General features: G+C 38.2%; 1 protein-coding gene and 1 long non-coding RNA gene across 2 annotated transcripts; both read left to right on the plus strand.

The window, feature by feature from the left end:
- The first annotated feature begins 1,645 nt into the window (after positions 1-1,645).
- On the plus strand, positions 1,646-4,122 carry LOC139732385 (signal recognition particle 9 kDa protein-like). The gene is made up of 3 exons (XM_071643252.1): positions 1,646-1,762; positions 2,748-2,816; positions 3,707-4,122. Exons 1-3 carry the CDS (start codon positions 1,691-1,693, stop codon positions 3,794-3,796), a joined length of 231 nt encoding a protein of 76 aa, XP_071499353.1. The 5' UTR covers positions 1,646-1,690; the 3' UTR covers positions 3,797-4,122.
- Positions 4,123-11,448: 7,326 nt separating this feature from the next.
- Positions 11,449-16,968, plus strand: LOC139732388 (uncharacterized). Its single transcript, XR_011711020.1, has 3 exons — positions 11,449-11,742; positions 13,052-13,196; positions 16,094-16,968. It is a non-coding gene; the product is annotated as an uncharacterized lncRNA (long non-coding RNA).
- Positions 16,969-26,674: the final 9,706 nt, after the last annotated feature.

The following is a 26,674-nucleotide window of genomic DNA, read 5'->3' on the forward strand; positions in this document are numbered from 1 at the left end:
GCGATCGGCATCTATTATGCTGTGACGTGCATCATGATGTCGACCTGTCCTGTGCAGTCAGACCGCAACGCTGCTGTTAATGAGCTCAAATCAAAAATTTATCGTACGCGCAGGTATTTGCGCATGTCCTTCTCAGCACCCGAGATTTTGCGAGATAATTCAGAGACAAAGTGCATGGTCTACGAGATTCACTTATTGGCAACATGAAGATCTACTATCCGTGACTAATTGACATGGTTTGTGAATATTTGAAATAAATCACACCTTTTACTGCTTACATTATACAAAATGAGCTTATGATACCATTATTCATATATCTGCATTATATCGATATTTTCCAAACGACCCTGAGACAAATTAGAACAAGGCTTTCTATTTATTGCCAACCCGACCCGTTCATAGGTTGAATCACCACATGAATGATAGTCAACGTTTTAGATATACCTGTTATAATAGCACACTAAGAACTGAATTGGTCCCTCGCTTAGAAAACAATAAAAATTGAAAGTCTCGTCGAGTAAAAATCATAGTGTGGCAATTTGAGATACATGCGCTCCCAGGGTATCATTAGATAAATTACTCAGCGATGTATACAGTGGATGATTAATAAGGAATAATTATTCTAATACCAAAAAGAGAGTCCCAAAGAACTCATGTGTGCAAACACAGTGCTAGATCTTTTATTATTGATTTGTATGCTATTTATTAATGCACTCTACTCTTATCTAGTTGTGCCGGCAAAAAAAAGTTCAAGCCAAAGTTGAGCTGTCGATCAGAGTGGGGTGTTGTTCTTGTTGTTTACGTGGAGATCTTACACCAGCTGCAGTTGCCTGAACCTGAGCGCGTATACATACATTGTGCGCGCGCACACACACACACCATAGGGTCCTACACTGTCATCTACACACAGTGCATTACTGTTATGTAGAGTACACGTTTACTGTCATTCCGCGAGGTGCGTTCAACTCTCCACTCAGAGGGAATTAACCAATCAGAAACGCGTATTCGCGGCAAACTGAAATCTCGTCAAAAATTAATTGTACAACGCAATGATTTATTCGCCAACCTGACCCGTTCATAGGATCAGTCCACATAAAGTCATTATGGTTTCATAGAATGATATTTCCTCTTTCATTTTATACCTCTTCCATTTTGGTCCACCTTAATTTCGTCGGTCTAGTGTACCCCTTAAGAAGAATGAAAAATATGCAAATTTTGTGTTTTATAATTTCCTTGTTCAGTATATTTTGTATGTCATAACCTATCAAGTGGTCGAATTTCATCAAAGTACAACTCTTCAGCTTTTTATCGATATATAAATCATGAAGATTGATAATGTCGTTTAGATTTACAGACACTCTAAAAATGTGGTCTCCCAGCTCATTACGTATTCATGTCCGCGAGGTCCATGCATACGCGTACGATAAATGCGAAGGCTTTTCAGGACGTTGCGGTCTGACTGTGTGTGTGTGTACAACATGTACGATCTTTGCCTTGATGTACAGCTAGCCGTACCTACGTACACACCACGTACGTACAGTCGCAAAAAGGGACGAACAGCATTGTCGCCCTCAACGGTCGTAGCGGTAGCAGGCATGAGATGCGATGCACCGTCCCGTGTGGACGTGTGTGATGTGCAGTGCATGCTTCATACTCTTTCGTCAGAACAGCAGTATTCGGCAAAGAAATCATGACGTACATCACGTCCTGGGAGGAATTTTCCAAAGCAGCAGAGAGGTTGTACCTTTCGGACCCTTCAAAGGTAGGCCTAAATCTATTCTAAATTTCTAAGTAAACTAGTCGAAATGATCAGAAAATTTCTCCAATCAATGCCAATGGAAATTAATTGGAGACTATTGTATTGACACTAACACAACACTCACAGTATGGTTGGACCTACGGCTACGCCACTACGGTACTACTAATTTACTCATCGACCGCCTTTATTTGTACCGGAAACCACCATTTCACCGAAACTATTCAACACTACAACAGATTTAGAACACTCTACCTCAATTTTGTCTCACTTTGGGAGAAAATAGCGCAGATCCTTACCCCATGCTCAGATTGTCGCTCCGTATCCTACGCACGTAAATCTCGGCGATAAACACACGGGGTGTCGGGAGGTTTTTTTCGTGCGCCCGTGGGAGCTCATTTCTTAAACCGACCGCCCATTTTCCCATTGAAAAGCACGAAGATCTAGTGAATGGGCAGATATGTGTTAACAATAATTAAGTGTATTACTAATGAAGATCTTCTTCAATTCTTTTTCCTCCTGTTTCCTCAGGTCATTTACTTGTATCCCCCTAATTTTTCTTGATTTGTATTCATGTTCAAATGTTCCGGCGTGTTGCGCTCCGTCCCACACATATTTTTTATTTTATACGCGAGAAAGCCATTGCGCGAGGGTGGTTGATCTAAAAATAGGTGGTCGATGACTTACCATACAGTGCTTATCAAAAAATGAAAAAAAATGAAAAATGGTAATCCAACTTTGGACTCGACCTCTCGAGGGCTAGTCAATGACGATGAAGCTGTTAGTGGTGGTGCGCTTGAAGATTGTATGTCTGATCTGACCTCTAGCTCTGATGGGTGCTGGACTGAGACTACGTACGACTGCCCCCCCCCCCCCCCACCATCTCCATTAAAAAAAAAAAAAATTGGGGAACATTTTTGAAAAACTTCTTGCCTTCGTTGGTTACATCTAGATGTCTAATTAAATGCATTACTAACTCTCCACCCTGCAGGTGCGGATCGTTACAAAGTACAGACACTGCGATTCTAAGTTGTCAGTAAAAGTCACAGATGATCAAGTGGTAGGTATAACTGTCACTATAAGACATTTCACTTTGACTTTGCGCGATCCAAGAAATGTAAATGTGATGTGTCATCATGAAAGCCATATGTTCCTACTGTAATGTCAGGAAAATTTTTTTGGTTTTGGTTTTGGGCAGATATAGATTTGTTTGATGCTAAGCTTGAAATTGATATACCAGGTATAAGTTTTTCTACTTCCATACGTGGACAATGTGTTAAAAAAGGAATTTGAAGTTAGAAATCTGTATGGATTACGTGATGATGCATCACATATATATTGTGTAGAAGATAAAGATCAAGAATTGTTTGTACTCTGTGAGACGACACATGAAACATTTCACCCAATTTTGTGAAAGTCGTAAGGGCATTACAAAAAAAACTGCTTTCTCCCACTTGCCCAAACGTACTGTGTTCAGGCAAGTGCCCATTCTTATTACTATCCCAATAAGGACTTTTGTTGCCCCAGGCAAGCTGGCGGGAGGGTCTGTAGAACCATTGCATAAGGAGACCTGTTCCAAGGACCAGAGTTACACTTGTATTTCATCTTGACTTGGGTACCGCCCACTGTGGCAGAACGAGAATCTTGAATCAAATATCAGGGTCAGGTCTGAAATGCACTTTTTTGTGTGCAAGTCTACATTGTAGCACAACTTCGTATAATAGATAACCTGTCACAACTCCTTTATTTTTCTATGAACAACTTGACAGTTGTGAAGTTATTCAGATATATGCAACACATTTCGTTTGTTACTCAAAGTTTCACTTATCAATTGTTTTGTTCTTCTTGTTTCATTTCACATACAGGCTATTTAAAGTGTAGTAAGCTGGCAGTGTCATATCGTGTGTTGTTTTATAATTCACTGATTCTTTATTCCTCTTTTTATTGCAGTGCTTACAGTACAGGACAGAACACAGCCAAGACCTGAAGAAAGTAGAAAAGTTCACCAATCAATTGATGAGGTTGATGCTAGCAAAATGAATATATCTTTTTAACACAATGGACTTGTAACAAATGTGAACCTTTGTTTGTACTTCATACAACGGTTAGAGTAGTAGTATAACTGGCTGCTACAGCTACTACCTAAAACTCAGTGACATCTCAGTTTTCTCATGTATCCCAAGTCTGGGCACAAGGCAGTGTACATACATGCATACTGGATAATTGGAGCAATTTGCAATTGGCATTTTTGCTCTGCACATACCATGCTGGGGCAGGTATTGATACACCTCTTAATCTTCTTATAACCATCATCTCAAATTACCATGATATTGTATACAGGTGTATGCAAATAGTTTGCTGAGACTCGCGAGGGATGACAGAGTTAACTGCACATGTGCTGCAGGGGAGATGGCTTACACAACAGAAAAGTCTGTTTGTACCCAATAACTATCTTGCTCATTTGTTCATATTTTGAAAATTCTGTTCAAAGGTTTAGAGTAAATCTATTGATACTTTTCCCACACCACTGGAAGTGGAAGTGTTGTTGTCCTTCTCTTTAGTTTACTTGTATTTTTTCCAGAGTGACCTTCACATGAAAAGAACTGACAAGGGAGACATATTTTTTTTCAAAATTAATGTAAATGGCACTAATTGGCAGAGTTTATGATTTTGAGGGCAAAAGTGAAATGACTTAATTTGATATTATGTGCAGATACCAGTGGAGGCTGTTGAAAGATGCTCATAGAATCCATGGTAGATGATTTATTTGCTCAGAAAATGTCTTCCATAATGCTTTATTTAACGGTATATGATTTCACAGAAATATCCATCAATAACTTCACTTTCTTTTAGTTCACAGCTTTTATTTAGTGAAACATTTCTGCTGACACTGATAATCATTTGTCAGATCAGCCTGCTAAATTAGCGTCTTAGATGGAGCTGTTCTATTAGACAAAGTTGAGTAAGAGCATGATGTCAGTTGAGCAATAGAATGACAAATAGGTTGCAAGTATCTGATTACTGTAAAACATGATATATTCGCGGCACGAAATTTTCGCAAATTGGAGCCGACGGCCTTTTTCGTGGCATGAAATTTTCGCGAATTGCCACTGGCGTTCAATGCATATAGTGTAGACAAGAAATTTCGCGTGCATTTTAATCTCGTGAATCTTGGTGCTCGCGAAATTCGCGAAATTAAAATGCACACGAACATTCCTCGTTTTACAGTATATTACTGTACTTCTGTGAATCATTCAATAATATGTTTCTATCACTTTGTATGTGCAATTGGATAAGCTATCAAAACAACGTCCAAGGGATATGATTGTGCCAGACCTGTACTTGGAGAAGTGATTTGTTCCAGACACAAAAATAGTTTGATCAGTGTAGCTGTTTTGTTTTGTTTTGTTTTTTAAAGATAGTACAAAATACTTGTATATGGGCCTTTAGGACATATATTTACCAAGTGAATTCCTGTTTGTTCAAGGGTTTTATGGCATTATGCAACCAAAAGAATAGTTATAAATGTGCGTGGTTGGCCTTCCGGACATATATTTAACAAATGAATTCCTGTTTGTTCAAGTAGTTTTGTGGCATTATGCAACCAAAAGAATAATTATAAGTGTGCACAGTATACTGTGAAGTAAACAGAAACTCTCATGAAAGTCATGTTATGATGTTGGTGATTTTTAGTGATGTGCATACTGATTGTCAGAAGAGATTATCAGAGACTCCAGCCCCAAACACCTTCTGATCTGGAGATTCTCCCGCCTGAAACTCCTAGAGCAAACGGGAGACTCCAATTTTGATGTACGCTGTGCGCACATCACAAGCGCAAAGTTCCTTGCGGCCGGGATCCAGGGCCCGCTTAAGGGCCCTGGAAGCTCTAGGGTTCTAGATGCTTTTTCATGCTATCTAAGGCTTATTTTTCAACATACAATGGCAATAAGTAAGAAATCATTTCAAGCGGGAGACACAGAGCCAGGGCGGGAAAAATTAAATCTCAAGCAGGACAACGGGAGATTTTGCAAAAATGGGCTTTCGGCAGGAGATCTTTGGTCGAAAGTGGGAGAGTTGGAGTCTCTGAATTATGAGCTGATTAATCATAAAAGAGATGAAGTGCATTACCGTTATCTGCGTAAAACCAGGACAACCCAATTTGTAGTGTGACATAAAGACCTGTAGCGTGGGGATACAATTGTACCGTGGAATGGGAAGTCTGGCATGGCTCGGATATGAAGAATCCCTGTTATACATTTTTCACACACAGCCAAGAATCTTGACTGGAGTCGACCATTACCAATGTGCTTCACTTCACATATTTGCTGATGGACACTTATCATGGTTTTCAAACTTTGTACTCTGGTGGGCAGTGAATGAAGATCAGTTTAATCGGGCCATCCATGTCTCCCCACACTACTTGGTCTGTAAAAGATAATGTAATGCTGTACTCCCATCTTCAGGGTACCACTATTTGCAAACTATTAAACATATTCTGTGAATTAGAAATGATGTTATTTGGATACTCCATATAGCAAATTTATCTTTGTGCTCATACTGCCAGGCTTATATGTAGTTGAATTCTAATCAATATGGTTATGTTTTTAGTTCTGTATGTTTGTCTGTCTGTTTACAAGATAACTGGAGAACATTTGAACAAAGTTTTACAAAATTTGCGGGGTGTGTTTATAATGATGTAGGAAAGAAATATTGAAATTTGGGGTCATATGGTCAAAGGTCATAGGGGTCATAGAGGACATTAAATAAGCTCAGTCTCCCAATAACTCAAAAACAGATGATCAGATTTTCACCAGGTTTGCAGGGTGTGTTCATAATGGAGTAAGAAAGAAACATTTAATTTGGGGTCATAGGGGTCGTAAAGGACATAGAATAAGCTTAATCTCCCAATAACTCAAGAACAAGATGATAGGATGTTCACTAAACTTGCAGACTGTTCATAATGAAGTAATAAAGAAAGAATTTAATTCAGGGGTTGTGAGGTCAAAGATCAAAGTTTATAGGGTTCATAAAGGACATGAAATATCCTTAATCTCCCAATAACTCAAGAACAGATGGTCAGATTTTTCACCAGACTTGCAGGGTGTGTTTATAGTGAAGTAACAAAGAAATTAAGTTTGGGCTCATGAGGTAAAGACCAAAAGCCATGGGGATCATACTGGATATAGTACACTTACATATAATTTCCCAATAACTCAACAATGGATGACCAGATTTTCAACAAATGTTTTGTGTAGATGTCCCTATACATATGTACCTCATTATTTGTGTTAAAGATATTGCCCCGGATAGATGATATTTTAATGGTGGCTGCTTGATGGAGGTGTGCTATCTTGGAGTGCTCAAGTTCTATGTCGATTGACTCTTGTACCATTTACATTGTACGTGTACATTATATCTTTCTGTTTCAGATTTGATAGGTCGTAATAATCTCAAGATTATATCAAGTAATGGAGAAGTTAGGAGAAAAAGATATAGTGTGTGGGGAGAGGGGATGGTACATTGGATATGTCTGACATTATGCTTTAAAACAGATTCACGTTTTAGTACATTTATGTTATGATATTCTCCTCTCTTTTTTTTGTCAAAAAAAGAAATGAAAAGATCTGACAAAAATGCAGTGCATTTCTTCCCCCTCCCATTGTTCATGTTTTTTTTTAGTGTATCCATGACCTATATGGGTATGTATAGCTGCTTCCACTGCTTCCACAAAAGCTTGTGTTCACAATACCAGTTAAACCATGGGAAACACATGCTCATGCAGTTTACAAGAGAAGTAATGCTCTTCAGTGCATTCATATTTAACCTCTACTAATGCAACACAATCCATGTTCATATCTTTTCCATGTTTTAAAACAAAAAATCGGTAGGAAGAAGTTTCTCCACAAAGTTAATACACAGAAATAGTGAAATGTTATAGTATAAAGGATATTGCAGATTTCATTAAAGGTCCCATCTGGGTCCTGTTTCATAAGACTTGTTATCAGTAACAACTGCCACATTTCTATGACAAATTTGCTCTCAGCCAATCAGACGCAAGGATTTCAGTAGCTTATAACAACTATTGTAACTATTGTAACTTGATATTGATAACAAGTTTTATGAAACGGGACCCTGATCTGCAGATAAGGGATTATAAATAAGTTAATTGTGTGTGTGTGTGTGTGTGTGTGTGTGTGTGTGTGTGTGTGTCGTGTGTGTGTGTACATGCATATACATGTATATATGATTTTTTTTTCAGTTTCAGTTTCAGTTTCTTTATTTCACAAAAGCAAGAAACTTATTAAACACACATGCACATACACACATTGACATCAGTATACAATTACAAACATTTCAGTTAAAACAGCATAAAAAATGAAAATGATAATGATGATAAAATAATTCAAAAAATACTCCATAAAATAAAATGACAAATACATACATAGCTTTACAAGTACAGTATTATTGAAAGCCAACACGAACAGCCAGAATGGAAGTGACTCTACCGGTACATGTACTCATGGGTGTCTTATAAAATGTTCATTCAATTTCAGATATATGTATTTTATGTGTTTAAAGGCACATAAAACATTAAAGGGCATGAAAATGTCAAATCAAAACACAATGACAAAGAACTGGAATACAGTATAGGATGTCTCGTAAAGGGATAAAGGAATAATATTCTTAATAATATTCTTATTCTTCTTATCGCAACAGTTTGGGTAAATTATTTCTCATATATATAGCCATATATGAATATATATATATATATATATATATATATATATATATATATAATTATATATATGTTAGGGTACATTGGCAACATATATGATATATGAAACAAGTGATACATTTTTAATCGTCCATTTTAAGCAAGAGGTGTACAATGAATTGAGCGTCATGATAGGCCATTTGTTAAATTTAGGGGGGAAATTTATAGTTCTTTTGTGTTTTTATTCTGAACAGCAAAGTAATATCCAAACAGAAACCAACATTTGAAGTTCCCTAAACATGCAGATTGTGCACCGCCAGGCTAATTAGAAAATCAAAAACTCGGACAGTTGCATGGAAGTCAAGGAATTGGATACTCGAGTGTTCAAAGGTTGAACTTTCATACTCGTGGCAAATTCTATGCACTGCCATCTAAAAATCTACAATGTGATGTCACAGTATAGCAGAATGACACAAAAATATAAAAGCAATCTAATTGTAACGCAGATTTTAGTAGAAATTCACTATTAGTAATATTCCCTTGACTTGTTGCTGAAGGCAATGAAATAAGAGGAATAGGAAGCGCATTTCTCTATGCGCCTTTTAGAGGAACCAGGTCAAATGCTCTTTTTATACAATGCAGATTTTGGAATTCCTTGCATATTTTCTCTGAAAATACATTGTTGATACCACGACATCACAAGACTAGAAATGTGTTGTGCCAAATGTGGTCGAGTCATGATCTGAAGGATACATCTCCAGGTCAGCCTGAAATCTACATCTTCATCAGTAGGCCTATTATAAAAATGCAAACTCTGGTCAACATAAGTATATGATATAATGAAGGGCAGCTAAACCAATAAATCTTGAATTCGTAGGTTAAAATTTGATCAACCCATATTTATGTTTTCTTGTTGTTTGGGCATATAAAGCAGAAAGTTGTTAACTTTGTAGCATTGCAAAGAGGCTAATCAGTAGAAATCTTTACAGAATGAGTATATACATTTAACAAAGACATTCATCAGGGCTGTATCAATTTAATAGTACTATCGTTGTACAGTGTACTGTAATTGTGGAAATGCTTGCGCAAGTACAGTAATTTTTCATGCTTGGTTGGGTAAGATGAATTTTGCCTGTTTTTAATTCTGCAAAATCAAAATACAAACTATTATATTACATATAACAAGAAAAAAAAAAGAATTCGTTGGTTGTGATTTTGGCATGCTCAACCACTTCAACGCGATTCGATGAGTGTTTTTTTTTTTCTTTCTTAAATTGTTACTGTATACTGAGATTCTACTGTACAAAAGATTTGTGTGACGTAGGTACCTACAGCTTACGTGTTGAATCTCTTATCAGCTATCTGTCATGTTTGTCTAATCATTGATTTTTTGTCTTCGCCCAATATTACAATTTTTGTAATTTGTTATTCTTGGTGGAATTGAACAAATAGATTGAATTGAAATTGAAAATTGATAGGCCTACATGTTTCATCACTCGATCTCAGGTCCATCATAATCATGGTCAGAATGTAACAGGAATTTGAAGAGAAGAGTATCGCTAGGGGTTGACACTACTCGATATTCTATAAATTTTTTTTTCTACCAAGTGCAGATTAGACAATACTTCTTACATCGTTTGTGGAAATATATGTAGGCCTACAGCAAATTGTACTGGAATATGTGCTGCTTCGAATATAAAATGCTTCACAGCCCAATATTTTTATTTACACAGAAGAGTTCCGTTCATACTAGCATTAGACGCACAGACCACATAGACCGGGGGCCCAGAGCATTTATTCAGCTGAAAAGGGTCACACTTTTTGATGGTCTCATCATGTAAGGATGTGGCCAAGGGTCAATAAAATGAATTGCTGGCAAGTCACATCCTGTACCGTAAGCCTAGGGACCACAAAAAGGGACCCCGAAAAATGGATTTATTCAGCCGAAGGGGGTCACGGACAAAAGTTGGTGGATATTGTTCCTTTGGGTGTACTTATCATGAAAACAGCAATGCCAGCTATTTTATCCTGTACGGGGCCCCAGACAGTAGCCCCAAAGGGCCCCAGAAATATGGTGTTATTCAGCTGAAAAGGGTCACGGCTAATTTCTTTTGCAATTGAAGTAGTTCCCATCAGAGATATCCAAAACACCAATGCCAGCTATTTTATCCTGTACGGGGCCCTAGACAGTAGCCCCAAAGGGCCCCACCCCCCATAGGCCTACGTACAAACACACACAAACATTGATTTTATTCAGTTGAAAAGAGTCACGGCTAATTTCTTTTGCAATTGAAGTAGTTCCCATCAGAGATATTCAAAACACCAATACCAGCTATTTTATCCTGTACGGGGCCCCCAGACAGTAGCCCCAAAGTGCCCCACCCCCCATAGGCCATACGTACAAACACACACAAACATTGATTTCATTCGTGCAGCTGAGAAGAGTCACGGCTAATTTCATTTGCAATGGAAGGAGCACCCATCAGAGATATCAAAAACACCAAAGTCAGCTATGTTATCCAGTACGGGGCCCCGGACAGTAGCCCCAAAGGAGCCCCCCCCCCCCCCCCCCCCCAACACACACACACACACTAGTTTCATTCAGCTGAAAAGAGTCACGGCTAATTTCTTTTGCAATGGAAGTAGTACCCATCAGAGATATCCAAAATACCAAAGCCAGGTATTTTATCCTGCACGGGGCCCCAGTCATATGGATTTTACCCATACACTTAAGCATCAACCTCTTTAAACCCACCGCGCGCTGCAGTAAATAGCAGTAAAAATGTGTAATTTCCTCCTTTCTTCAACCATATCTTCTGATTCGATCGGCCTAGTTCACCACCGGAAAGAGCATTAGAAAATTTAACTTTTCTTCTTTATGATGATGTAAAAATTAAGATTTTTTGTTGTTCCATTGCACCGTCATTTATTGCTCACTTTTCATTAATTTGGTCAAAATTTCTGTGGTATCGATCTTTCTTACTGAACTCTTCCGACTATATCTAGCGGTTTCTTGCCGGGAGTGGGCTATTTTTCATCACCGGAAAAAGATTGAAGTCCTTCAGGTTATTCTGAACAGTTTGATATATAAAGCATTTCCATTGGATGAATAATACCCCCGTCAAAAGATTAAACCAATTGGGAGCTTTGTCTCATTTTGGGAAGTTTGCTATGAGTTCCGCGGAAACCGGAATTGCACTGATTTACGTGTGTTACGTTGCCCACCGGTTGTGTTGCCTCCTGTCTGGCTCGGGCATAGCCGCAAATTTTGGTAAGTTTAACTTGTTTCTCTTTAATATTATATCATCAAAGTTATACCTGTTTATAAATAAACGTTTGAGGAACATTGTAAAGTATGTTGAGCCTGATGGCATGCACAGAATCGTTAAAAGGGATGATTGAATAAAATCCATAATTCTTTCGGTACGATGTCGTTACACTGAAATCTGCAGGCAGCCAGCGAACCGGGTCGTACCATCCTTGCTCAGGGGAAGTCAAGGGGTTTCAATAACGCGGATCAGCTGGCTGCGCTTACTGGGTACTCTCAGAACTCGTGCATTGCATGCATACAGAAGGAAAATAATTGTATTGAACTGTGTGTGTGTGTGTGTGTGTGTGTGTGCATTTGTATGTCTATATTAATGATTCATCATCTTTCTTAATCTTACTCATTTGATCGATGAACAGGCTTAGACTTAGTCCTAGCAGCGGCGGATCCAGGAATTCCCTAATTCTAGTAGAAACCTCTAAAGCCTAAACTAAAGGGGGGTGGGGCTCACTTTTTTCCATCGTCGGCTGCCATCAGCAGAATCTCCAAAATCATGCTCAGTGGGGGGGGGGGGGGGGGGGGGGGGGGGGAACTTTTTTCCCGTCACCGCACACCGACTAGCAAGAGAATCTTGAATGAAAATCATTCTCAATGGGGGGGGGGGGGGGATAGGCATATAGGGTTGATTTAACGTATCTCATTTTTCTAATTTTTTTTTTTTAGGGCGTAAAAAAAAAAGACGCAATCAGAAAAAGAAGGGGGGCGCGCGCCGTTTGCGCCCCCCTCATCCCCACTGGTCCATAGAGACAGCTGAGTAAAGTAAGAAGTATTTACACAGCAATGGGTACTACAATGTTTATCCGTCTGTCTACGGAGGACATGCTAATGGCAAAATACAAGGTAATGTTGGGTCTAACGTTAATTTGGATCGAAGGATTCAACTTGTAAGAGTCTAGCACTGACACTGCATTTCCTTTTTTTCTCTCACTTTGGTTTTAAAGAGACTCTGGGTCTGGCTTTCTTTTCTGTTTGTTTGTTTTCTTGTTTTCTTGCATCACTTCAAGGGAATAAAAGGAAATTCATTTGGCTGCAAAGCAAATTTACATGTATGCAAAATAATTACCTAAAAATGCAATTTGAAAAAATTCTGTGTAGCCTATAGATCTACTGTTTTCTCTTCGGCCCCCCAAAAAACCCAACAACAAAAAACACGATTTTAGCCCCAAGCCAAAGGAATTTGAGACAATTTTCTTTTTTTCTTTAAAAGTCATCAATAGACAAAAACAATTTCCTTTTGTTTTATATATCACAGACAGACCTCCACTGCCATCATCCTCTACTGCAGCTCATGATGTTCAGTCGGTGCTCAGCCAGAGACGAAATACTCTGATCAGCCAGGATGTACAAGCGAATGTTCAGTCGACCTGCTGCACAGCAAGATGCTAGAATTATAACTGGTAAAATCACTGCATGAATTTTTTGACTTCTCTGTCACTGTGCTATAAACTTAAAGTATGCACTATATTTTTGTTTCTGTTCATGTTATGAATAGCCAGGCTAGGACTTAAACTGTATAATTTGCTTGGAATAAAAAAAAAAAAAAAAGTCAATAATAGTTTTAGTCATACTGGCAGTTATTGTCATTTCAGTTTTGATTTATGCATATGTTGGGGAGACTGGGGAGAAGTGGGACATATTTTCAATTTTATGAATTCTACCCTGTAACTCCCAGAATATTTAGGATAGCCAGCTCCTGTTTACACGTCAAAGACAATGGGTACTGCGGTGTATTGTGCAGTAGTTTTTATTAGGCCTTCGTCTTTCCTCTGTATGTAATCAATGACTTTACAAACTGTTATTTGGGGAATTAGGGGGTGACTTGGGACACCCTGGGGAGAAGTGGGACACTGGCAGGGGTAAAGTGGGACAGTAAGAAACTTATTTGGGAGAAGTGGGACATCGTGGGGAGAAGTTGGACAGGGAGTGCAATAAGAATCGGTGTGTCAGTTTACCCCATTGGTAAAAAATACTAAAAATTAGCTCATAATCAGAGGTTTAGGTATTATCCTAAGAAATTTCGTGAATTCTTTTACACATCTACCAGACCATTATGTAACTCAGGTGTAATAGCTCCACAGCCTTGTATGGTATCTGTAAATTTACTTACCATTTCAAGAAGGCAGCAAGACCTGTGAAAAAAGGACACGTTTTTAAATCTAGATGAAGAGTGCTTAGCAACACCTGTTAAGGGATATTTCAAAAGCAGACTGTTCATCAGTTTATTAGTGTTTGAGTTATAGAGCTGTCCCACTGGCTTAGTGCAAAGAGCGCGGCGCGTTAAATGGCGCGTGAAATGGCGCGTCAAACGGCGCGTAAAAAATGAATAAAATATAGATTTTTGTGGCATTGCAAAAAGTTTTCTATTTTTCGAGTAATTGCTATTTGCGCTGTTGGTATTTATACATGTCGATCATTATACATATACATATACATATACATATACATTAGCACAGCATAATTATGCCATAGGTATTGCATACACTGTAGCTGATGGGCGGTAGTGGAGCGTTACGGAAAGTCAGCATGACACCGTCAAAGTTACAGACCCAAAGTTAAACGAAATTTGCGGTGAGTAACTTTACTTGTTTTGGAAATTCTATTCTTTTTTGATGAAAACCGCAAAACTAATTCAGTAGATTGTCCTAATCAATTTATTCGGCGTTGATTGATTCTAATCGTCTGTAGTTTTAGGAGCCATTCTGCGCGTGTTTTGGTGAAAATACCAGTGCAGTCCCACATATGGTATTTTATGTTTGCTGGCTAATCGGTCAACTGATTTGCCAGTAGGATAGACCGAATGAAAATCTGTCGGAAATTCACTGGCCTCTTATTTTATAAGGACGTCTGTAATTAATAGGGAAATGAGCGGCCAACCCTATTTAAAACTAGACGATTAGAATCAATCAACGCCGAATAAATTGATTAGGACATTCTATTGAATTAGTTTTGCGGTTTTCACAAGGAAATAAGATATGCAAAACAAGTATTAAAAGCTACTCACCACGAATTTCATTTAACTTTGGGTCGGTAACTTAGACGATGTCATGTCTATGGCTGTGCTATTAAATGTATGTAAGGTATACAATGACATGTACTACTTGTTAGAAAAAACATTTCTTACTTTTGATCCTTAATAGTTCGGAAACTATATATCAGATGACACTGTCGTGGATATGAGAAATAGCTTAATAGTGTACAATTTAGTTGGAGGTGATTTGAATACGAAAGCATAAATAGGTTTCAATAAATCCATGATTGATTTTAAAGTTATATTCCAGATTTTGGTCAAATTCTAATTCTCGGTAGAAAACTTGATCTTTAATTACACAGAAAGCAATGTTGTGTATCTGAGTGTGTGCTTACAATGACCTCGAACAATGGACATGGATACCACCTTCATGACCTTTTTCAGAGCTCTGCCGACTAAGCTTCTGGTCTCTTGCTCACAGGCACATGAATGCTTTATTAATGATTTATGTTGGATTGCCCTAGACACTGCTAACCTGAATTCATGGCAAAGGGTAAAATGCACGCACAAAAAAGTAAGCCCTGTTTCCATGTGCTTGCATACCACACGTTTCATTCCAGCTGACAATCATTTTCAAAATTTGTCTCAATGAGGCTATCACTAAATTTGGTATAAGCTTAAAATCTAAAGTTTTTTTAACACAATTGTTTACTAGTAATCTGACAAATTTATAGTTTTTTTTCGATACCATGAATTCAGACTAGCAGAGCCCAGGGCAAGCCACATGAATTGATAATAAAGTATTTATGTGCCCTGGAGCAAGAGACAAGAAGCCTAGTCGGCAGAGCTCTGAAAAAGTGGTATTCATGTCCATTGTTCAGGGTCATTGTAAGCACACACTCTGACCAAAATCTGGACCCTAACTTTAAAATTAATCATGGATTTAATGAAACCTATTCTTTCATATTCAAATCGACTCCAACTAAATTATTGTACACTATTCAGCTAAATCCATGACAGTGTTATCTGATTTAGTTTTCGAACTATTAAGGATCAAAAGTGGGAAATGTTTTTTTTTTTGTAACACGTAGTGCATGTCATTGTATGAATACCAACAGCGCAAATACCAATTGTTCGGAAAAAAATTGAGCTTTTTGCAACGCGCCGTTTAACGCGCTGATTGACGGGCCATTTAACGCGCCGCGCTTTTTGCACTAAGCCGTCCCACTTCACCTCCTGTTCCACTTCACCTCGGTCTTCATAAAATGTACTAGGGACCATGCACAGAGCCAAAAATTGTGTTCTTTTTGTAAATATTTCTTTCAGGTTATGGATCTGAGAAAGAAGAGGCGTGTGGATTATGCTTCAATTCACGACCATGGCTTTGAAGATGTCAGTGTGAACTTAAATGAACGTCTTCACGAAAAGAAAGACAAATGGTCCACAGCTACGCTATTCCGCTTGGAAGTCCTCGATGAAAGAATATCTGATAAAGGTGATGAAGTTTTAGTCCATTATGTCGGATGGGAAGATAAGTACAATGAATGGAGACTTAAAAGTGAAGTTGTAGATGTGAATGAGGAAAAATCAGATGCTCTGGAACTTGTGAAAAAGGATTTGCTTGTCAAGGTGAAAGAAAACCTCAATATTTCCCGTGTTCAGGACACCGAAGTTACTCTGCATATTCCCATACAAGTAGAAACATTCAATAGGTTTGTGGAGGTCATAAATGGTCATCCAGTCCGTTTGAAAAGGAAAGACATCTTCACAGCTGATTGGGCATCCGTTGCCACATTTCTAGGGACTGATTGGTTTTTTCGCATAGTCAATGCAGCAGGAGACTTTGCTTATGTTGTGGAGAGCACTATACAGATATGGATACATGAAAGAAGGTGCCTGGAACAATATGTTGTAAATGTGGAAACAAAACAACTTGACAAAAAACTACTCCATCGTGGACATCTTCTTGTTTTTCGTTTCGTGAAAGATCGAGGAAACAAGTTTGAACTAGGCAAAGTAGGGGTCACCTTATAAAGCATGGGCTTGTTATCTCATCTGTAACTTCCAAGTAATTCATGTACACATTCGGACAAATTCATATGGTTGTGTAGCTCATTAGGCTTTCAAATTCATATTTAATTGAAACTTTGCCAGATATATCTGAGTTCAAACTGTGACTTTCAAGTAATTCAAGTACACATTCGGACCAATTCATATGGTTGTTTAGCTCATCAAACTTTCAAATTCATATTTAATTGAAACTTTTCCAGATATGCGTGTATCTGAGTTCAAACTGTGTGTGTACAATGATGTAACTTACACTGGTGTTTGAACTGGGTGGAAGTTTTGAAATCTTCCAACTGATTTAGATTTTTGATTGTGTTCATCGCTGACTCATTTTGGTCGATTCAACTTTGGACACACAGTACTTACAGTGAGAATTACACTGCCTGAATTGTGTAAGCTTCAATCTAAAAACCTAAGTTTCCAGCTGACTTTACTTTGTATTGAATTATGACTATTGTGCTAAAAATTACTGTTTAAACCCCCCCCCCCCAAAAAAAAAAATAATAAAAAAATGAAACTGTTGACTGTGAAGCTAATTTTTTCCTCTTTGGCACTATACTTAGTATTTAGTGTAAGTTTTCTACCTGCAGTATTTGGTGCACCTTCTGGAACAAATTCAGAATCGTGGGTAATTTACATCAATTGCTTTACTTTGTACCAGCTAGTACGCGAAAGTGATATGGGACCTGGACTCAAACAGAGTGAATCTGTACTAAAGAAAATATTTCATTTGAACAGCATTGATGCAAAATATGCAGATGCTGGCATTGTTAAACGTCTCGATGACAAAATACGATATATTATGCGACCTGCATCAAAGGCTTTGAGTGCTGGTGGCAGGCAAGGTCAACAATTTTTGGACAAGTTGAAAAGCACCATATATAAATTAAATCTCGGTGGAGTTAAAAGACAAATGGAACATGAACTAGAAAATGAAAGGAAACGTAGGAAGGTAGCAGAAGACGAAGTTAGAGGCCAGAAAAGACAAGCGAAAGAATGCCAGAAGAGTGCAAAAACAGCACATGTGTTATTAGGAAGACTCCTTAAAAGACGCACAAACAAAAGGAAAGTCCTACCTAAAACAAAATATGGGCCAACCTGGAAAAGTGTACAAAAGAAAAACCTTAATGAAAGTGTGAACTTTGCTCGTGACCTGCTGGCAGAAGATAACATCAAAATCCAGAAAATGCTTGTAAAAGATCACTATGGAAATACTGTAGGCTACCATGATTATCCAACAGACGACTTGCCCTCTGGACCCTCGGTGGATCGGATGCTATACATAAAGGACTCAAACCTTATTTCAGATGATGCCTACCAAGAACTAGCCATAGAAAATCAACAATTCTTAAACCAATTCAAAGATCACCTGCCTATACGAACCAATTATCCATCACTTTATGCAATTCAACAACGCAGGGCAGAATTAAATGCCACATTTTCTGTACAGCTACTTCCAAACAAAAAAGGTGTTCAAGAGAGACTTGAAGTAAAACTCAGACGTTTCTTGGAAAGTGCTTGGCCGATAACTGATGATGAACTTGTAATCAAAATCACAGGTGACGGAACATCGGTTGGCCGTCTACATGTAACCAATTTTGGAATGACAGTAATTACAGATTCTTGGCGGTCGGATGACCTATTGTTAGCAATTGGAAAGATCCCTGAAAAGTACAACGAATTGGCAGATGCACTACAAGACATAGTACGAGATACCCAGTCACTTCAGGAAATTACAGTTCATGGCAGAACTATCAAACTGAAATACATTATTTGTGCTGATTTGAAATTTACTAATATCATCCTTGGCTTAGGTGCCTGCTCGGCAAATTATTGTTGTGTGTGGTGCCAAACACATAAAGGGGAATTTCACCGTCTCAACCAATCTGGAACTGCAAGGAACATATCCGAAATGAACCAGCTGTGCAAAAAGAAGAAAACCAAGAAAACGGAAAACTACAATTGTTTGCATGCTCCAATCTTCCCCCACATTCCAGTCACTCACGTCATACCAGATCCCCTCCATCTGTATCTCCGCATCTCGGACCAGCTGACCCGTCAACTTGTACTACGCATCAGGACAAACGACAACATTACGAAGAATGACAAGAATGTTGACAAATTGAATTGCCCATCTATGTTGAAATTCGAACAGTTTGTCCAAAACCTCGGAATCGAATGGCAGTTTTATGTTGATAAACAAGGTTATCTCACTCATCAAGACTTCATTGGGCCACAGCATCAAAAAATTCAAAAGGCCATATGTTTAGAGGATTTTTATGGTTCTGATAATCCTAAGCTTGAAGATATCAAGTTTTTGTGGTCGAAATTTGGAGAGCTAGTTAACCAGATGAAAAAGGATATGACAGAGGACGAGTTGGTGGAATTCCAGTCACAAGCTTGTGCATGGGTTGACAAATTCTACCGAGTCCATACTTAAGGTGATATCACAGTATACATGCATGTATTTGCAAAACATGTCAGTGACTCAATCCGCCTTCATGGCAATCTCAGCAAGTTTTCACAACAAACTTTTGAAAAATTGAACGATCGAATAACTAGCTGGTATTTTTCTTCTTCAAATCGACGCAATATTGAAGCATTGAGACAAGTTATGAACATCCAAAATAGAGTCGAGTACCTGGAACCATCATGTAAACGTGAAGGTTACAGAAAGACATGCAGTGTGTGTGGAGTTTCTGGGCACAACAAGCGTACCTGTCCTGAAAAAAACACAAAAAGCAACCAAACGTGAATGTGGAGTTGTGCATTACTGATTATTCACATTAATGGCCTGCAAAATTCGGAAAACATTGGCCTTCACTTAAAGCCTTTTCTAAAGCTTCGCTAAAGTTTAGATAATGTTAGGCATATTGGACTACAGTGTATCCAATATTCAAATCTTACAAAAGCGTAGTGACAATAACATCTTTGTTATCATCGGTTGATTCTTTGGGAAAATTTGAATTTCACCTTTGAAGATATTTAAACCATTTCATGGTAATGTTTTCATTTTTCTTTAAAAAATGCCCTTCCCTTCTTAAAATGTAGTCATTGTATACTAGTATGAGAAACCTGCATAGGAAGATTATATCGTGCATTTTTCAGCTAATTCCACGAGTGAGAAGATTAGGAATTGGTTTTATACCAAAAAGAAGTTTAACCCATAGATCATATTTTTCATTCAACATGAGTTATATGATACAGGCTTTAACTTGATGTTATTGCTAGTGAAGATTTTGATACCTTTTATATCGAAGTATGCAGTAACATGCAACATGACTATGATTACTTCTTTCTGATCAGTTTCTCATGGTTTGTTGTTTACTGCGATTCAACCATAGAGTTACATACTACGAAGACTAGAGTGAGTAGTACGCGTACCAGTGCATGTTATCAAACAGCCCTAATTGAACTACAGCGCAGTCCCTTTAGCGTGTGCACCTATGCGTAATTACACACATTGGTTGGGGCGATCTGACGCGTCACGTAGGCAGTAGCCAAGTAGTAGCCAGCTAGCTTTGTCTTCAGCATAGAGTTCAATGGTTGCACAGTCCCCTATTAAAATGTCAGGGCGCGTTCAATGAAGGGCGTCTCTTCCGGGTTAGTGCGCACTTTAGTACTTAGTAGTATGTAACTCTATGGATTCAACACATCTGATGATTCTGATCTAACATACTGCAATGAATATTAATATCTTATTGACAAGTAGAAGCCAGTAATTAGGCTTTTCATTAAATAGATTTGATTATTTGTAAAATATGTTCCACATACAGAGATGCCACTTTTCAGGAAATTTCCTGAATTCAGGAAATTTTTCCAAGGAAAAACAGAACTTCAGGAAATTTAAACAATGTTTGTACCTGAATAATAAGTGTAGAAGGGAAGAAAAGACTGTGAAAGAAGAAAATAATGATTACTACAGTACATTTGCGTCCATTCTTGTAGGTAAATTGCAATTATTATAAACAGGTGAGTGTTACAGATAGTAGTTCGGGAAATTTTGAATAGCACCCCTGGCATCTCTGCATATGTACAGTGAAACCTCGTTATAACAAGCTCGGATATAACGAGGTAATTTTTCAGGTCCCATTCTTTTTATACTCTTTGTTTTTATCCCTGATATAACGGGCTTGTACCGAAAGGTTGGGTTGCGTCGCGTCGCGTTGACGCGAACGCGACCATTCGGCCAAAGCTCCCCCGGTTTGACTGAAAGGGTGCATTGGGAGCGTTGGGAGCGTTGGCGTCAACGTGACGCGACGCGACGCAACCCAACCTTTCGGTACAAGCCGATATAACGAGATACCCGATATAATGAGGAAATTTCTGTGGTCCCAAGGAGCTCGTAACGAAGTTCCCCTGTAAATGAGTGCTACAATTTTAGTGTTATGGAAACTACTGTAAAATTTTTCCATTCAGTATTGCTATTTCTGAGCAAATAATGAATTTGTTAGTATATTTATTGCATTGGCTTGTGTTGCCAAATGTAGTTCAGTTTAGTGCCTAAAATTGTTCTGCCATTGAAATTCTATCACATTTGAATAAATTGTTGGAAAAAGAAACCAAACTTCCACGTGTAGTATTTGTATTAAAATTATCAAAATTTTGAGAGCCAGAGGAAGCAATAAGCAATCTTGGGGTCAGTGAGAAATCGAGTTATCTGATATGAAAGTGTAGACATTCCAGAAACAAAACATGAGGAAGAAACAAATAAAAAGAGCAGAGGAGAGAAAGCAATTGAGAGAGAAAGGGGGGGGGGGAAGAGAGTGTGCAAGAGAGAGAGAGTGTGTGCAAGAGAGAGAGAGAGAGACAGAGTGTGTGCAAGAGGGGGAGAGAGGAAGGGATGGGGGGGGGGGGGCAGATTTCGACAAGTATAAGGAGATAGATGAAATTATGAGAGAACGAGAGAAAGAGTGGGAGAGAGAGGAACCCAACACTGGAAATATCAATTTGTTATGTACAAAAGACATTCCTCTTTTTTCCCAGAGAATTGTAAGGTTTATTTATACGGGTAAGAAAGTTGAAATGAGATTGCAGCAATTTGAGCCAGATTTCTCATTTCTAATTCATAGATTACATGTCAATATAATAATCCAAGATTCATGGAGACAATACAGAATGACTACACGAATTACAACATCTAAAACTCCAAAGATTATGAATATTTCCATGTCATTTGCAGGTCAATGGACTGACTGGTTTGATCAGATCATTTTGTAAAGCTGTTCTCACAATAAGTTTTTGGAATAAATTCCACATAAGTAGAAAGAAAGTAACTGAGAAAAATCATTTTTGAATACATAAAGTGAACAAAAAAAAAATCTGAAATGGGATTTGAACCTGCAAACCTCGGTTTATCAGTCCAGTGCTCTACCAACTGAGCTATTCAGTCTTTTGTAATCTTGTTTGTTGTAAAAATGATTTATTTTGTTTGTATCTAAACTTGAAATATAATATCCACAAAATACCATATCTAATCACATACTAGTATCTAAACATCCTGTAACCACCAACAAAACATAACTGGACCTATTTTGTTAGCTTTATAGGGGGCAGGAGATGCATGTATACATGCATGCACACGTTAGCACGAGCGCTGTTCGCTCGGCTGTGTCTAGCGGGCCAGAAAATCTGAGCAATTGCAGAATACCCCAGCTCTCTTGTGCGTACTTCCCCTTAATAACGTGTTTCTATGGCCGTACGCTAACGGAATAAAGCACAGTGTCTATGGGAGACACGCTCGGAATGAAGGATTGCCGGGGTATTCTGCAATTTAGCCAAAAAATCTGCTGCAAAAGAAACAGTTCCGATGCAGTCAGTGCGTGACCGGGTAAATAAATCGCCTTCGTGTCCCTGCCACGTAAATAGGCACCGAGCTCCGTACGTGTCACCCCCTTACTCTAAATAGAACGGTCGCGGACCTGACGCGATCCAATCAGATCCACTCAGAGTCAACCGCACAGCTGATCGGACATTGTACGCTTAGTCGGTTAGTGTATGCGCGTACAGCTGACCCGGCTGATTAAAAGCTTCAAATTAGGTGAAAGAAATCGGGGTTCTAAAATTCATATGCAGAAGCCCCAAATTGCTCCCTCCCCCCCCCCCCCCCCCCCACACACACACACATTGATTTTGTTCAGCTGAAAAGGGTCATGGCTACTTTCTTTTGCAATTGGAAGTAGTAGGCATACTCATCAGAGATATCCAAAACACTAAAGCCAGTTATTTTATCCTGTACGGGGTCCCAGACAGTAGCCCCGAAGTGCACCCCCCCCCCAACACACACACACACACACACACACACACACACACACACATTAGTTTCATTCAGCCAAAATGGGTCACGGCTAATTTCTTTTGCAATGGAAGTATACCCATCAGAGATATCCAAAGCACCAAAGCCAGTTATTTTATCCTGAACGGGACCCCAGACAGTAGCCCCAAAGTGCCCCCCCCCCCTCCACATACACACACATACACACACACACACACACACACACACACACACACACACACACACACACACATTAGTTTCATTCAGCTGAAAAGGGTCACGGCTAATTTCTTTTGCAATGGAAGTAGTACCCATCAGAGATATCCAAAATACCAAAGCCAGTTGTTTTATCCTGTATGGGGCCCCGCACAGTATAGCCCCAAACACGGGTAATTTCTTTTGCACTGGAAGAAGTACCTATCAGAGATATTCAACACACCAAGGCTAGTTATTTCATCCTGCACAGAGCCCTAGACAGTAGCTCCACAGTGTCCCATCCATTATACGTGTACTGTGAATCAGCTGAAAATGGTCTTACAAATTCTTTTGTAACGTTGATATCAGGGCCTACTGAACAGAGATATCACAAACACTAAAGCAAGTCATCTTATCCTGTATACGGGGTCCCATAGGTTACAGTAGCAAAACACTCAAGAAATTTTGCAAAGGAAGCATACTTCTGGGCCATTCTCAGATTAAGCGTTCAATTCCATGTGAGTAAAACCGAAAAATCAACCACAAAGTAATACATACAAAGATGTGTTTTCGGAAACTTCAAAACCGGTCAAATACGAAACAAAAAGTGGAACATTCTAAATGATGGCCATTCATTGAGTAAAAATGAATTGAAATAGAGCATCATATATGATTTTTGATCACCAATCAGATACGTTACCGCAAATTTACATGTTGTAATGGACTCCTAACTCTGAATTAAATTTATTGTTTTGATCCAATTTCTGTTCAGGAAAAGACATCTGTCCCCCCTAAAGATATTGGGGTTTTTCAAGAGGTAAAGATGTTGTCATCCCTTGCTAATTGGTAGAAATTATTTCTGTGTGGTAGGTTGAAATATGCTTTTTGCTGAAATGAAATATAACCTTAAGATTCACTTTGTATTTTTAGCAAATTTCGCTTACAAATAAAGTTTCGAATCCCACAAATCATGCAAAGGGAACGATCCGATCTGGAATTTCCACAGGAAACAAATATGAATTGCTTTCCTGGGGAAATAACTATTGAAAAACATCGAATCACCTTTGGTAACGTATCTGGTAAAATATAAGTAATGATTTTAGTTGTGTATGAATTAATAAATATCACCTGTTTAATTATTTACCTCATGAATTGATGTAAAAATGAATGATGTAAGCCAAAATTAACCATTTTAAACATTGTACGTAATATTTAAACTATGAAATGTAGTGGAAAAGAGCCATAAATGTGAAAGCTGAGTTCTTCATTCACAGAATATTCTCATCTTACGTCTGAATGTATTTATCCATCTGACTGTAAATATTCATTAAGTTTTGATGGATAATGCAAACAAGGTTTGAAAAATATATTTTTGCAGGCACTTAGAAGGAAGTAGGTACAGTCTCTATGAACTCGATATGCTAAACAGTTGTTTGGTATGGTAACGTATTTGGCTCATCCCTTTTAATGAAAATGAATAAATAATTGTTCAACTTATCAATGAATCTTGAGTAGTCCTTCATATGTTGAAAAACACTAGAATAAATACGCAACAGAACACTGAAACTTTTCTCGGAAGCGTTTCATAAACTACTTTTTACTCTTTCAAAGTTTGGTAACGTATCTGGCGTACCGTAAATGAATCTGTCGGTGAAGTTACAAAGCGATTTCTACTGAATATTCTTCATTTGAACATAACTTTAATTTTTTATGGAAGCGTCATTCTATGCAGAATTGTTTTATGAACACTTTGTTTTACATAACATTATTTGTCACCGTGGGTGCCCTGAATTATACGTAACGTATCTGCTAAATCTGAAAAGCAAAAAACTGATATGCTGAATCTTAGCTTCGTCTTGTAAAATAAACGTTCAAAGTTGTTGCATAGAATATGAAAGTGGCTGGGTTTTATAGAATAGAACTTTGGAGTTTATGAGCACACAACGATTTGTTTGTAAAAACATTTACAATTTCTTTTCAGCATTTTGATTATGTGGTAACGTATCTGTCGGAAAACTTGGCATTAAGTTGTGAGACACTGACGCACAAAGAAAAATCATGTGGAAGTGTTGCTCTTTTTCACCTCTCTGTCCTTTTGGTGTAAGAATATAATCCTGAGGTCCAACAAAACGAAGCATGTAATGTGTAGGGATGAATATTGACCAGATTTGATCCCCAGAAAGCACAAGACCAATGAGTAAAATTCGGTCACGTATCTGGGGTAACGTATATGGTCGATCATATTATTATGAGAGCGATATCTACCAAATATTTCTCACTTGTACTAAACTTTAATGTTGAATCGATGCGTCATTCCGAGGAGTAATGCATAATATACAATTTGTCTGACATTGCAATATCTGTCGCAGTGGGTGGGGTGAAAAGTATGTAACGTATCTGTCCAAATAAAAGTGTAGAAAACCGATATTTCAAACATTATACCGTATTCTCAATAAAGAGCTGTTGCACAAAAAATCTAAGTACTTGCAGTGTATGAAGTATATCCTCAGGGTTTCATATACACAGGGTCATTGCATAGTCTTGTTATTTTCCCAATGCTGTAACACTAAAGAAACTGGTAACGTATCTGGCGGTGAATTTGGCGACAGGTTTCAAAAGGCTATAAAAAAAGAAGTCAATAAAAATTTTGGAACTTTTTGAGTATTGTGATTAGCACATATGATATGCTCATCGTCCATGAAAATGATATTTGGAAAGTGTGTTTGTGGACGGAGAGGAGCAATAAAACATAATTCTGAAATAGCCGGCGACACTGCGTTTTGGGGGTCTTAACGAAGTTTAACAGCAAAATTTTATACAAAAAGGCAGACGATCGCATTTGATCGTGTTTATTTCTAACAAATAAAGTCCTCGTGATATATTATAAACATTTAAATAGTATCTAATAGGTTTCACGGAACCGCAAACTGTCATGGAATGTCGGCGACACCAAAATTCCGTATTTGAACGCTTTTGCTGAGAATGGGCCTTCTGTATAGTGCACAACTAAGATGACCATATTACGAAAACCAGTCATTTCTTGTACTGGGCCCAGGTTACAGTAGCCATAAAGTGCCCCTCCCCCACATAATTATTATGACATCATTTAACTGAAAAGAGTCATAGTTGTTTTTCTTTTACAATCGAAGTAGGCCTTAGTTTACATCATAGATACCCAAAACATCAAAGCCAGTTAGGTTTTCCCAGCCAATTTCGCACTTTTGTTGGTTCATTAATTTTGATAGAAGGTTCGAATTCGTAAAATGGGTATTCAAATTGGCTGGTACCCTACGTTCATTCAAATTCGCCTTGACTTGCCGAAAAGGGTATTTCAGTCATTAAATTTCGAGAAAGACAGTCAAATTCCAAAC

This window comes from Diadema antillarum, unplaced genomic scaffold, assembly GCF_040938485.1.
Source record: "Diadema antillarum isolate AM-2024a unplaced genomic scaffold, OU_Dant_1.0 seq00000418_RagTag, whole genome shotgun sequence".
Classification (NCBI taxonomy): Eukaryota; Metazoa; Echinodermata; class Echinoidea; order Diadematoida; family Diadematidae; genus Diadema; species Diadema antillarum.

Coding starts and splice junctions, on each gene's coding strand:
- LOC139732385 (XM_071643252.1), top strand. CDS start 1,691: ATGACGTACATCACGTCCTGGGAGGAATTTTCCAAAGCAGCAGAGAGG. Junction 1,763..2,747: donor ACCTTTCGGACCCTTCAAAG/GTAGGCCTAAAT, acceptor TCCACCCTGCAG/GTGCGGATCGTTACAAAGTA. Junction 2,817..3,706: donor AAGTCACAGATGATCAAGTG/GTAGGTATAACT, acceptor TTTTTATTGCAG/TGCTTACAGTACAGGACAGA.